This window comes from Mus musculus, chromosome 5 (genome assembly GCF_000001635.26).
Source record: "Mus musculus strain C57BL/6J chromosome 5, GRCm38.p6 C57BL/6J".
Taxonomy (NCBI): domain Eukaryota; kingdom Metazoa; phylum Chordata; class Mammalia; order Rodentia; family Muridae; genus Mus; species Mus musculus.
Window position 1 is genome coordinate 52,434,725 of NC_000071.6, and position 14,929 is coordinate 52,449,653.

Here is a 14,929-nt window from a genome sequence, read left to right on the forward strand (position 1 = left end):
ACCGCCATCTGAGCATACAAAAACCTCTAACACACAGTACAAGGCAACATTAAAAACTGAAAGTTAAAAGGTCTAAGAAAGCTGTCTTGGGGGAAAGGTCACTCTTTCACACACACATAGGAGTGAGTTCAAATTCATCTAGGAATTAACCTATGTAATACATTTACTATTAACCAACATTTAAAACGGAATTTTAAAAGGAATTAAATTGAGATACTCTTTTTATCATCTATCCAATTTAGACGTTCACTTTTATCAATTTAATAAAACAATTTTCACAAAAATTTCAATAGGATCTGTGTGGGAGAAACAAGGAAGGTGTGATAAAAACATTGCTTAAGTATTTGGAAAAACAGGAACAAACAGGAAACATTTGAACAAACAGAAATAAGGCAAAAGGACTGAAAAAATCAGCCATGAAAATCAAGGCAAAGCCAAATATTTAGTCACAGAGGACGGCCGCAGGCTGTGTAGGAAGGCCAGCGGAGTAATCCAGAACTCAGGAATAGCAGTGTACACATGGGAAAGTAAGAAATGGGGTTGATCAATGGACAGGGTTGGCTACCATGCAGAGAAAAGTAAGAAACCACATGAGAGTGTTGATGGAAGACGTGTTTAAAAGTCTGAAGTGTGAAGGTCTTAACTGCAGAACAGCAGTTCTCCCGCCCAGCAGTAAGGAGCTGCCTGCCACTGTGAACCCTCGAATCCCAGCTTCCCAAAGGAATCCCCCAGAGTCTGGGAATCCAGTCAGCTGGCATCTCCCCACACCTTGTCGGGCTGTGCTCAGGATCCCTTCTGCCTCACCTGATCCCTTGGACAACCACATCCTCCACAGCTTGAAAAATTCCAGGAAAACGTAAAAAGGAGGTTTACTCTATACATATACAGTTGAGGATTCCCGACTCTTCAAACGGTGTCAAGGGACCAGTCACACCAGATCTAAGAGTTGTCAGATACCAGGACGAACCCTTACCTGCTTCCTCTTTTCAGGGGGAAGTGATGGATCTCCATCCTACAAGGAAACAAAGACTGTGTTTCACTTCCTAAGAATAAATATACGCCCAGATTCCCGACCCTCAGTTGGACCAACTGTGAGTCTAAATTCAGACCTAGCCCCATCAGCCATTCAGCTAGTAAGGTGAGGAAACAAGCCCAACAACTCCTTAGAAATAACAACCACTTAAGAGGGGACCCCAGAGAATCAACCAATCAAGACCAAACATGTATTTTCCAAAATGCTGTTTCGAAAAGAGAAATCTAGATGGGTCAAAATTACTATAAGGCAGAGCCTAAGTTAAAATAGTATTTCATTTGGTTAAAGTTCTTTGAAATAGAATAAAAGGAATAGTGACTGGCATGCACAAAGACATAAATACATATACACACATGCACATATGCACACACACGTGTATATATACATGCACATGTACACACACATATACAGGCATACACATGCACACACATGCATACATACCCACATCCACACAGGCACACACCTGCACATGTGCACATGCACACACGTGCACACACACAAACAAGTTGCATGTGCACAAACATGTGCATGCACACATATCTACACACACACATATTCACATAAACATGCACACACATTTACACAGTCACACATGTGAAAACATATAAGCACACATGTGACCACACAAGCACAGGAACACACAAGTACATGTGAAAACCACACACACTCATACAACACATGTGTACATACAGAAACACACATGCCCTAAACCTGTAGCCTTACTGTGGTATCTGTCTCAAACAGGGCTGTCTTGTCTAGCTTCAGTGAGAGAGGATGCACCTACCCTGGCAGAGACTTGATGCACCAGGGTGGGGGGATATCCAGCTGGGCCCCACCCATTCAGAGAAGGGGAGGGGGAGGGGTGAATGTCTCTGTGACAGGAGGAATGGGAGGAAGGGCAGCATTTGATATAAATAAAGTATTTAATTTTAAAAAACACAATCATACACATAAAAACACAGGGGCACACATGCATTATATGTACATATGCACACAACTGTATATTATTTATGGTCAGAATAATCAAGCAAAGGAAAGAATAATCAAGCAAAGGAAGTCTAATTTGCTCAGATAACTAACACTGAGAAATTTTAGTTCTATTAGGCATTTTGACTTAGAAAAGTTGAATTCTTCTCCCATTTGTGTCTTTGGGAACATAAATATCTCAGGAGAACAAATGTCCATTAATTGAGAACTAATTAAGAAATTATTATTATTATTATTATTATTATTATTATAGTTTTAATAGGACAGGCTCTCTCTATGTAGCCCAAGTTGGCCACAAACTCTCCATTCTCCAGTTCTAGCCTACCATGTACTGGGATTTCAGAAGTGTCCCTCCACACCACACTAAATAAATACTCTGATATATGCATCTAGGTTACTTCCATTCAAGGAATATTCTTATTTTTACTCCAGGACAGCTCAGTGACCCCAGAAAATGATAAAATATTAACAATAGTGCCTGCACTTGGTAGAAACTGCAGTCCCAGGACTTGGGACGTGAACCCAGGAGAAGCGCAAGTTGAAGAGCAGTATGAATCACGTTCCTGACCAGCCTGGGACACACAACAGCATGCTGACAGAGGAGAGGGCTCACATCCACAGGGGAAAGGGAAGCCAGGGTGAGAGGACTCGCTGCTTCCTCAACTTCTGTCTACCTTACATCCTTAAAAAAAAACATAAGAAACCCCAAAAGAAGCTCAAGTCACCCAGAATATGGTCACAACTGTAACAGATGTACCCTCACCATGGGGACTACGCAAAAAGCTCCAGGGGTGTTGTGGTGGATACTCTTGAATGTCAACTTGACTACATCTGGAATTAACTAAAACCCAAATGGCTAAGCACACTATGAGGGACCTTTGTGTGTGTGTGTGTGTGTGTGTGTGTGTGTGTGTGTGTGTGTGTGTGTGTAATTATTTGAGGAAGGAAGATCCACTTCTGATCTGGATCCTTGAGGTAAGAAGATACACCTTTAATTCAGATTTGTTTGCTTGATTGGTTGAGTTGGTTTTTCAAGAGGGTGTTCCTTTTGCTGCCCTGGCTGTTCTGAAACTCTCTCTGTCAACCAGGCTGGCCTTATATACAGAAATCCACCTATCTCTGGCTCCCAAGTGCTGGGGTTAAAGACATGTACTACCACCACCCAGCTTAATTCAGCTCTTTGGAGGTGGGAAGATCCACCTTTAATCTGGGCCACACCTTCTGCTAGCTGCCTATATTAAAGCCATGAAAGGAGCTTGCTCTCTTTGCCTGTTTGCTCACACTCTCACCTGCAAGTCCATTCCTTCAATGGCATTAGACTACTTCCCTGGGATTCTGACACATACTGAAGATCAGCTGAGACATCCAGCCTCATGGACTAAACAATTACTGGATTCTTGAACCTTGCCTTGGTAGACCACCATGGTTGGATTAGCTAGACCACAGCCTGTAAGCCATTCTAGTAAATCCATGATAGATAGATGATAGATAGATGATAGATAGATAGATAGATAGATAGATGATAGATAGATAGATAGATAGATAGATAGATAGATAGATAGATAGATATTCATTCTATAAATTCTGTCCCTCTAGAGAAATCTGACTAATATAGGTGACTTCGGCCTGTGTACAGGACCTAGGAAGCCATCATGGGATAAAGAAAGCATGGTTTAGACAGCATGGTCACATCCTGTCCAGCAGAATTCTCTGCTGTGGCAAAGCAGAACAGCAGCCACAATGGACTCTCTCAACCCTTGTCACCCGGCTGCCATCGGCCACCTATGGGGTCTGAGCTCATGGAACATAAAAGAACAAAGAGGAGCTGAGTTGTTTTTTTTTTCTTTATTGACAATTAACTCAGTTAAGTTGGGCCGCCGCTATGCACACCTGACAGCCTCTGTATTAGTACAGATTTAAGGTATGAATATTCTTTAAAATGAAAAGCAAGAGTCCATATCAATAAGTTAATAAGAAAAGAACCACAGTAAACATACATGGCCATGAGCACCTCCATAAGTGCCAGCTCCAGCATCCTGGAAGTACGTACATGCAGAACAAACAGGTGACAAATGCATTTCTACTTTTAACTTGCATTTTCTTTCATGCTTTTTGGCTTGTTCACTTGTCTGAGACAAGTTCTTAGGTCTCTTACCCACTACATAGCCAAGGAAGGCCTTGAAGTCCTGATCCCCTGCCTGTACATCCCTAATGCTAGGGTTACAAGCATAGACTTAGCTACTGGCAAACTGTTTGTTGGGAAAGGGTTACTGTCTAAGAGAGCATGTCCAGATGCTACCACAGTGTCACTTACAATCAGCTCTCGATACTTCTTCTTCAGGGACTGATGCCGTTCTCGCAGCTGATTGGCCATGAGCTTGTACTGGTCCCTCTCCTGCTGGCAGGTGTCCAGCTCCTTGGAGAGGATCAGCAGAGCCTCCTTCTTGCTCTCCAGCTTCCGTTTACACACCAGGTACTACAGAACAAATGGCCACTGGTTAGAAATGACAGGCGGGCTTCTACACCCCCAAGTGCACCGAGCTCCACGCCCTCTCCTTAGTCATGGTTAGGGATCATACACTATACTAAGGAGAAACCCTAGGCTTGCCTGGCACACGGTTCTCGAGAGACAAAACTAAACCTTACCTGTCCGTGAGCTTTCACAACCTGGGACAGATACAATAATTCATTTGCGAGTGAGTTCAAAAGTAGAACTGTAAGCCAGCAAGACGCCTCAGTAGGTTAAAGCACTTGCCTTAAAACCCTGGTGACCCGAGTCACCTAAGCCCATAATGCAATGAGCGAACCAATTCCCAACTTCATCCTCTGACTTCTACACATAGGCTGTGGCAGACACACACCATACACATGTACACACACACATGATAATAATAAAGTAGAACTATATTTTAAAATTACATCTATGGATAAATACATCTCTAGATCCCAGACTTATCTAATATGGCATATATATCTGGATAAGATCACATAAAATTTTAATAAAATTTTACAAAGTGATACACATAAAGGTGTTTAATAAAAAATTTATAAATATTGATAGGAATGATTCCTCCTTAGTAATTTCTTTTCCTTGAGTTTTAAATTTTTTCCTATGCTCTTCTGGTTTGTTTGTTTGTTTGTTTTTTCTAAATTTTTGAGGATAGGTTCATATGCTATTGATTACAAAAGTGCTCCCCAAATATTGTGAAAATCATTTAATTGAACCACAAATCACTTCACTCAATCATTCCCACCCATGAAACCCAGCAGCCATTTTCCCTGGAGAATTTCTTCACTGACTGTAAAACCTCTGCTCTGTTCTGATCTGTGAAACTTCTTCTAGGATCAAACACAGACACCCATCCACCACCAAAGACCAATTCCAGGAGCGAAGTATTTTTGCCATACTCTGTATTCTCCCCGGAACAGCCAGGTCCCTGGCTGGGACTCCCACCTTCAAGCAATGGTATCTCTGAGCCTCTACTTCTCCCTCCTGCCCCGCCCCAGGAATGAAGCTCAGCCACAGTCCCACCGTAGTGGCCCGTGTAAGCCCCGGGAAGAGTCTGCTTTTGCAGGATACATCACACTGCCTGGCGTTCTTCACGTATGTGAAATGTGGCACTAAATACCTTTTGAATTTCCCCCATAAAAGACCAAATTCAGAGCATTCATGAAAACAATTTATAGTTTCATTATACACCCTGACACGAGCGCTTTGTCATTGTGGACGTTCACACAAAGCAGAGCGAGAACCGACTCTCCCATACCGTTTGAGCCAATGCTCTTTATAGACAAAAAGCATTACTCATATATAGTGCTTGCTCAGAGCCGACTTTGTTAAGTTCAATTTCAAATAAATGAAAGGGGGAGGGGGAGAGTCTTGCACATTAGCACATTTTTTTCCAAAAAAAAAAAAAAAAAAAGTAATTGCTTAGTTTCAAAAACAAAGAGGGAAGAAAAGCCGTTTTGAGGCAGATTTGCGTTCTGAGAGAGAACACTTTACCTTGGTGGAATTCTATTCCCCACAGTAACAAGATTGGAATCCTGCCTTAAAACACTCTGGATTTTGAGACTGACATTGTCTGCAGGATGGCAAAATGGTTCTGTTGCCACAGTGATTTCTTGAGAGTCAAGTCCCCAACAAGTAAATACCAGAGGTGAGTGGCTTAAAGCACTGAGCGGCCGTCTCCTGAGGGAGGCATTGAGATTTCACAGGGGAAAGCATCATTACACACCACTTAACCCATCTGCCCTTCTCTCGTCTTTCCCCACAGTCAGCAGTCCCCAACACCGGGGCTTTGGGTGTGGATGGCAATAAGACTGCATTTATGGGATTCATACCTGAGGACCCAGAGATGTTCAGTGGGGAAGAAAATCTCAATTGTGTCAAGATATTCACTAAGTTAGCTTGTATAAAACACCCGAAGGGGACCCTAAAGGCTAACCTTCTACTGGGAAAGCAGGAATTCAGGTTGCCTGCCCTTGAATGATCCAAAACAAACGGCATTTCTCTCCCAAGGCATGGTCCAGCTTAGAGGAGATGAAAGGCAGTAGAAAACTCCGTCATCAGGCTCTATGGAACCTGGGAGACACCAGACACGGAAGTCTTGATAAGCCACAGTGGCTCAGAGTTTGAGAAGCAGAGATCTACAGTTTGCCCTTTAGCACACAGGAGAGGTGAGAGTTATAAACTCCATCACTAAGCACTAGGCTCGGAGGACATCACAGAAGACGGGCAGGAGGAGCCGGGTGATGGAGAGGAGCATTGTAAGTGCTGAGGTGGCCACCACATTGTGAACTCCCCCCTGGGAAGGTTTTCTGCATGAGTTCTGACCAACAAGATCCATCAATGTTCCAGCAGGCAACACTAACTGGACTCAATGGCTTACAAAAGAGAAAATGGACATGAAGACCTAAAGGTGAGAAGAGGACATGTTGGGGAGAGTCTGGGGGGCAGGTGACAGAGGAGTTGGGGTAGATGGAATTACATTACAAAATAAATATATTTTCTATACACACATATGTATAATATTTCTAATATATGAATATATGCCATATATATTGTATACACTATAGTATAGTATCTATTTTATAATAAATTGTATTAATTATAATTATTTATAACTAATACATTAATTATAATACGGAAATTTATATGTAATATATAATATATGTACTTAGAAGAAAGCAGAGGCAGTCTGTACAGAAAGTGAAGCCACACTAAGAAAAGGTTGGGCCTAGAAAGTGACCACTCAGCTGCCTGTCCTTTCTTATGCTCTCCCTAGTCTAGAGAACTGGTTGTCAAGAACATTAGCTCATGTTATTTGTTTTTATCAGCAGGATAATCCTGAGGCTGAAATCTCACTTATAAAGCAGCCCAAAGTGGATCTGAGCACAGAGCTAACAGTGAAGATTTGTCTTAGCATTTGCACCCACAGGTAGCACCGAAGATCCAGAAACAAAACGTCGGTGGTTCTAAGATGCACAGGTTTAATTGATATGGGAAGACCCAGGGGATTCTGGTGCCTGTGCGTGGAAAGTGGAGACCTAATAGAAGTGTGCAAGCATTCATTGTTCTCTTTTCCTGACTGTAGATACAAAGTGAGCGGCAAGCTTCTGCTGCCTTGATTTCCCCGCTATGATGGACTATGCCTTGAACTACAAGCTAAAATTGGCCCTTTCTCCCCTAAGTTGCTTTTGTCTGAGCACTTTATTGAAGCAACAGAAGAGAAATTAAGCCTGTCGCCTTGTCTGATCTTCCTGTCCCTTCTGTATTGGTCTTAAAGACTGGTGACTTTTCAGCATCTCCCCTGTGACATCAGAAACTTCATCTTATTTATTCCAGATTTCCAGTGCTGAAAAGCAAATGCATGGTACACAGCAGATATTCAATACATGCATTTAGATGTGTGTATGCACATACACATGTATAAAGTAGAATACTGTATTGAGATAATGTATTGATGTTGAAGGAAGATGAAATATTGTAACTTGTTTAGGAGCCCACAGCCCCGATCTGGGACTGAGAACAAAGCAGAACAAGCCCCCAGGCATGCCAAGGCAGGGCTGTTGATAAGGCATTCCTAAGAACATCTTGGCTGTAAAGATGAAAAGGTATTCAAGGACAAATGGGGCTACATTATCTAAGCTAACACCATCTGGCCGGAATCTCCCCTCAATCCGAGGAAAGGCAGGGTCATCTTATCTAAAGTTCACACCATCTGGCCGGAATCTCCTTTCTGTTACCCCTTGGCTCCAAGTAAAGTCATATACATCAACTGGTTGTTGTGTGAACAAAGATAAGCCCCAAGCCCACCGGAACAAAGCTCTGATGCCCCTTTTTGCTGACATGTAATCTTTCTGTTAATGAATCAATCCCGTGCCTTTGTCAAATTCCTTTGCTTCTTTAAAAACCCCTAGCTTACAAGCCTCAGGGCCGACTCCCCTGCCTCCTGCACGAGGTACGTGTCGGCCCAGAGCTCTGCCAATAAAACCTCGTGCATCTTGCAACAAGAGAGGATTCTTGTGTTCGTGGGTGCTTCCTGTTCCTGGACTAGAGTGGGGGGTCTCTAAATTTGGGATCCTACAATGTTTCTCCTTTGTTCTATTATGTGCACATACATAACACATATAGAATGAGAAGATGAGAATGTATGAACATAGACATTACTCACATGGATGAAGAGGGAACCTTCACATGTCATCTGGAGCTTCAGACTTTGTGGCATATACAGTACTGCTCCCATGTTACAGGGTCCCTCACTCTTTTGAGGACAGACTTTAGGCATCTCCTAGAGTAGGCTCCTTGTTATACAAATATGGAATCTGAGGCTCAGCCTAATGACTAGTTAAAGCTAGGGTGTATTCTGTGAATTTGTCTCCCTCCAAGTTCAGGACTCTTTCTGGCCACCAAATGACTTCAAGTTTTTGGCAAGTAAGGAAAAAATATGAATTCAGAATAATTCCTGAGAGTTTTGTTATGATCACAGTAGGCAAATGATGGTGATGATTGTGATAAATCATGTGAGAATATTCAGGACTAGTCACTACTGTGCCCTGGCCATTACTAGGGGGGATAGAAACTTCCCACTAAGGGACAAGACAGGATGCAGTCATGGTGGAAATCCTGAAAGAGGGGCCAGCATGCCAGAGCTCATGTTTTAGCTTTGCTACTTCCTAGCTATATGGTCAGACAGTTAACCACTCTGTACTCTAAGCCTCCCTGTTTATCAAATGCAGATGAGACGGGGTCTTCACAGGGTTGGGATGAGAGTGTAAAAAGCTAGCGTTTGTAAGTTGTAAGTTTGGAAGTACCATGACTTCCACTCAGATCACCCAGGCTGAGACAAGTGGAGAAAGCTTGGAAGTAAAGGAGCTCACTGCAGGAGGGAGTGACATGTGACATGGAGCCTGTGGGTCCAGGAGAGGGGCACACATTCCTGCCGCGGGGTGGAGGATATTATGATAGGCAACAGGAAGCAACAGAGCTCGCGGTAGAAGAGTAAAGGTATGGGGGCTTCCTATCTGGGGTTGAACGATGAGTGCCCAGGAAGGGGCTGGCAAGGGATAGTGTTTGGGGTGAAGGTGGAGAGATAAATGAGGCCTAAGGAGTGCACATTTGGCTGAGCAGTTCAGACTTTCTACTCCCAGGAGTGAGGAGCCCAGGGTCTCTAACTAGGGGAAGATCATTCAGAGTCTTCTCATGGGGAAAAATGTTATCCCGCCATCAGAGGTGGTAAGTCACATCAGCATGGGCACAATTTGCCATGCATCCCACAATGGGAGGAAAAGGCACTGGGGCTTAGGACATTAACGTCATTGCTCTCTGCAGTGTGAGCTGCCCCAGCAGGCCTCCAGAAAACACTCTGGCTCTGCCATTTCTTAACGTGGCCTGTCCTCGTCTCGTCTAAGAGAATATGGTTAGACAGGGCACTCCCCAGACCCCCTGACACAAGACACACATCAATTTAGCTTCAGCCACAGAATCTGAGATGGAGGATCATATTAGTGGGTCCGTGAGTCATGTGAGTGCCCCACCACACTACAAAGGCTGTGAGCAGGACAAACTTCACTCTCTGGCCATGTGGATGAAGCCAAGGAATACACCTTTAATCTCTTATTCCTTCACTGTTGATCTTCAGTAAGGTAATAACTCTGTTAGCCAAGTTCACACCTGGAATAGGGACAGTGGGTTTTTCACTTTCTTTCGGATTTCAGGAAAGGAGGGATTCAAGTTATTTTCAAGAAAAGAAGAGGAACAAATGCATTGTTTGGTTTTTTTTTGTTTGCCTGTTTATTTTTTGTTTTGTTTTGTTTTGTTTTTAATGTTTGCCGTGTGTCTAGCATTGCTAGAGGTAATAAGGACTTTATCTGATTGCAATAGTATCAGCAGCCACCACTGTGGTGAGCTCACTGTCTTCCATTCTGTACTGAGTGCCATATTAGAAAGACCCTACTTGCTCTCTGTGATGGGTCTCTCTAACAGACAGTGAGATTAGCCCCTTTTTCAGAGAGGAGGACTTGGAGTCCAAAGAGGTCAGTTATCTAATGATCTCAAAGGCAGGAGGTGGCAGAATTGCACTGTTATCTGCACACAGAAATCAGGATGCTTTGGTGGGAAGCAAGAGTGAGCATTCTGATGTAGGAATATACCAGAAGAGTATTGGCTCTACAGACTTGACTAGTGGAGAGACTTAGACTAGGGGGAGAGGAAGAGGGAGGGATCTGCAGACACTAAGGGCAAGGCCCAGAACACCCACTGCCAGGTTCCACTGCAGCAGAACTTAGGTTGGAAACTGCCCAAGAGATGAGCTGAGTTCCAGTGTTTCAATCTTTGTGGTTCGGTGGTACCTTCAGGGCCTTTGTCTACAGTCCTGTGGTAGACAGATAGGTCAATGACCATTATCTCGAAGTAAAGAAGCTATGAGAAATAGAAATGAATGCTGGGAATTGAGAAAATGGCCAACTCGGAGGATCCATTTTACTTACTCTTTCCAAACCTTGCAAAGGTTCTGGAACCTTCTTGTGTGGCTCATGAAGAGAGTTTGAAAAATAAATGGCGGGTATTTGCTAACAATCCCTTTTATTGCCATTGACTCTTGAGCTGCTGTCGATCGGGGGCAGAAGCACGTGTCCCCCGATGACAGTTGTGAACTGTCAGGACTCCCACAGCTGCAGGTAGTCCCATGCCTACCAGCTGGAAAAAGGAAAATGCCACACACCAAGTAGTCCAGGCAATTCAGGAAATGTACATGGAATGAACTCCATAAAATATGCCCTGTTTCTGGCATGTATACTAGATATCGTGAAATATTTTTATTATCCACTCAAAAATAGATTTCTTTTGAATTGCATTTCAATTACTTTTTTGAAGCTGAGCTTGTAACTCATGTGTGATGTTAATTCCCACCCACAAGTGAAGGTAGCCCGGTACTCATCACCTTAAGAACCCAATCCCACAGTTTGGGCCGTTGAGCGCCTTTTATCTACCCATTTCCTGTTATCTGCAATAAAGCAAATCATAATTGCTACAAGGAAGACCATAATAATTAAACGACTATCTGACATACTACATTAGGATTTGGACAGCTTTACGACTGGCTAACTGCTGCTGAGAGAGGAGGTAGCTCAGTGTCAGGGGAGTATGTCTGCCAAGTGACCCTTTCTACTGAATAGGGACTCCTGGTCCTTAGTGATTTTTAGTGAAGAAATCAAGCTGGCTTTCCTCTGCTGTGCAAGGGCATACCTGCTACCCTAAGAAGGCATCCCAGAGAGAGAATAGCACACATAGCTAAGGGTCATGAGCAGGAACAGTCCAGAAGTTTGTTATCTGCAAACTCACTCTGCTTAGAGGTACTTTCTCACCTAGACCTGTAGTTGGATATTAAATATCCCTCAAGGGCCGAAGGCTTTCTTCCTGGTATAGCAATATTAGCAGGCTGTGGATCCTTTAAGAGGCAGGGCCTCTTTAAGAGAGGTCTTGGGTCATGGGAGCATGCTGTTTGAAGGGGGATAGTAGGGGACAAGACTCTGTCCTCTCTCTTTTGAGTCCTGGCCATGAGGTGCATAGCTCCGTTCCAACACACACTCCTTACCATCATGGACCACCTCATCCTAAAGCTCAAAAGCGATGGGGCCAACTGCCCACAGATGTAAGTCTTCAAAATGCCAAGAAAACCCTCTCTTCATAATTCTCTCAGGTATTTACGACAGCGATGGAAAGCTGACAACACTCGGCTACCCTCTACCTTCCATTCTGTTGTTAGTGCCCTCTTTCTCCCCTGCCCCCAACCCCTTCGGTAACCCCTCCTTCCTACCCAACTAGAAGCACCGAGGACACAGCACTCAATAATCAACACACCTTCTTCAACTCCAATTAAGCACCTCTCTGTTCTGAAACTGCTGCTTGCCTCTGCCCTATGCTGTCTGGGCAGACTCGTACCATAGCCTCTTCTGCATTCCCGACCTGCCTAGTTCAATTCTAGATCCTTCTCCTCCCAACCGTGGGACCCAGGAATCTACATCAGATCCTCAGGCTTCATGGCATCTTTACCCACAGAGCATCTTGATGGCTCTCCTACCATTCCCCAAAGCCCTTCTAAACGCTTAAGCGACTGTCAAACCACAGCCCCTCAGTATTTGGCCATAGTCTGCTTCTGACTTGATTGCAGCTGCTCTTTCAACTGCCTTCCTTGTTCCCATTCAAGCCTCCTGCTATTACCCACCCCCACCCAACACACACACACACACACACACACACACACACACACACACACTTTTCTAAGTTTAGCCAGTGCTGGGGAAGGCATCCTGACCTGAAAGCCTCTTAAGCCCCAAGTAGAGGAAGAGTGGCTCCTGGTTGTCTATACAGCATTCTGAATGCACCTCAATAAGAGAGAAAAGTGTGTGTGCACACGTGCCTATATGCGTGTGTGCGTGCGGGTGTGCACATGCATGTATGTGTATGCCACACATATGCATCCTGTGACACAATGCCTGCCCATTTCCCTACTCTATGTCCTTGAAACTGATATGCAGGTACATCTCGTTATTCACCACTCCAGTTAAGCAAAACTGTCAGGGAATTTTACATACCGCCTCACCCCCAGCTACTGCAGTTCAACCAGGCCTTCCACATACAATACTGCATCCCGGAAGGCAAGCACAGCCTCTAGCTCAGAACATATTAAATGAGATATAACTTACAGAGATGTAACTCTGGTCCCCAGTAACTCAATGCACACACACACATTGATATATAGATCTATGCATTTAGTGTTAGTTTACATATTTTTGTAATACAGCCATCAATTTGATATTCTGCCTAAGTCTCTACCAGGCATGTCCAACCCACGACTCACAGGCCACATGCAGCCAAACGTGACTATGAATGTTGCCCAGTGCAAAATCATAAACTTATAATTTTATGGGAATGTTTTGTGATTTTTATTTTATTTTTTGCTTGTAACACAATTGTTCGGTTCTGAAAGGTGAACTTTGTAGATGACAACATCATATTTATTGCAAGGTCAAAAGGTCACTCACTCATGAAGATTTTTTTTTTATGTTCCAGGGGGAAATGTACAGTTCTACAAGCAAGAGTGTATGTGTGGAGAGAGTGTGGGAGGATCCATTCCTACAGTCATCAAAATGGGATTGGTGCTCTGAACTTTGAGCATGTAACACAAGTGCTTCTGTTTATTTGGGGCATACTGTCCCTTCCCCATTCTAATCCTGCAGATTTGCCACATGGGCACACATGACCCTCCCTTAAGAGACACAAATGTGTCCTTAACTTCTTAAAGATATGATTGGATATCTAGTGTAAAACGCCTTGTTGGGCAGCCTCAGTGTCCAGCACTTAGCTCAAATCTCTCCTCTCTCCCTGCAGAATCCCAGCCTCCCATGTTCCTGCCTCAAACCGTATGTGCAAGCTTTTCCTTCCCACTGTGCCCATTCTCCATGGGTGTACCTCTCAGAGCATGGACCCTCTACTATGATGGTGTTCTCCTCTGTAACTTTTAGCTAACAATGATCCAGCATTCCTACATCGGTGGCTTAATGATTCTAATGGCGTCCTGGAAGATGACTTTTTTTATGATCTGTCTTCTTCAGGCTCCCCATCCCGTTTCCCCCTCCTTGGGATTACTTTCGACAGGCAAACTTTGATTATTTGAATCCCGCAGGGGATGTGCTGGAATTTAAGTTAAGTGAGATTTCAGGTAATTGGAAGAGTTTATAACGTGAACCGCAGTAGCTGGGGGGTATGTAAAATTCGCCGACAGTCTTGCTTAACTGGAGTGGTGAATAACGAGATGTGCCTGCCTATCTGTTCCAACCCTTCTCTTGCTGATTCTCTTCACTCCCACCATCTAAGGCACCACACCTCCACTCACGCTCCCCCACTCCCTGCTTCCTTTGGGCCTGGAAAAGCTGAGTAGGGACGCCAGGGAGGAAGGCTGCTCTCTTCTGCTGCTGGCCACAGTGCGCCAGGGCATCCCTCTTCCTTTGCTGAATATAGCACATTTTTGTCAAACTCACCGCTTCCCTAGACTAATGCTGCTGTCACCAGTGTAAGGATAATCCGACCTTGCCTGAGGCCAAGATGTCGCCTGCCAGTGGGGTGTACAGCTCCAGTTTATTACAGAGATCAAATGCTCAGGAGACAGCACTGCGATCACTCAGGCAGCCAGCAGAGGCTCTCCCATCCACATGCAGGTTGCTGAGTGGGGATCTAGAGCACTCTGGATTTAAGGGCAGCCTGTGCTCACGTATCTCTTTACATACTATATTATACATCAGTCACACAGAGATTGGAAGACGGTATGTTCTGGCTATCTCCACCTAGGAAAGACATTCAATTCTGCTCTTCAGGGCTAAGCAGCATCAAAAAGGCAGCAGAATATGTGA

The 14,929-nt window shown here is 44.1% G+C and overlaps 1 protein-coding gene and 1 long non-coding RNA gene across 3 annotated transcripts in view; one reads left to right on the forward strand and one right to left on the reverse strand.

Annotated features, from left to right (window-relative positions):
- Positions 1-14,929, reverse strand: part of Ccdc149 (coiled-coil domain containing 149) — a 96,928-nt gene that overhangs the window by 60,074 nt on the left and 21,925 nt on the right. For both annotated transcript variants that reach the window (NM_001379231.1, NM_001256059.1), the window contains exons 2-3: positions 4,335-4,496; positions 974-1,012 (exon numbers count right to left, since the gene is read on the reverse strand). In NM_001379231.1, the coding sequence (NP_001366160.1) occupies positions 974-1,012; positions 4,335-4,496 (201 nt within the window). The remainder of the gene's footprint in view (positions 1-973; positions 1,013-4,334; positions 4,497-14,929) is intronic.
- On the forward strand, positions 6,435-8,528 carry Gm3519 (predicted gene 3519). Its single transcript, NR_152197.1, has 2 exons — positions 6,435-6,939; positions 7,358-8,528. It is a non-coding gene; the product is annotated as a predicted gene 3519 (long non-coding RNA).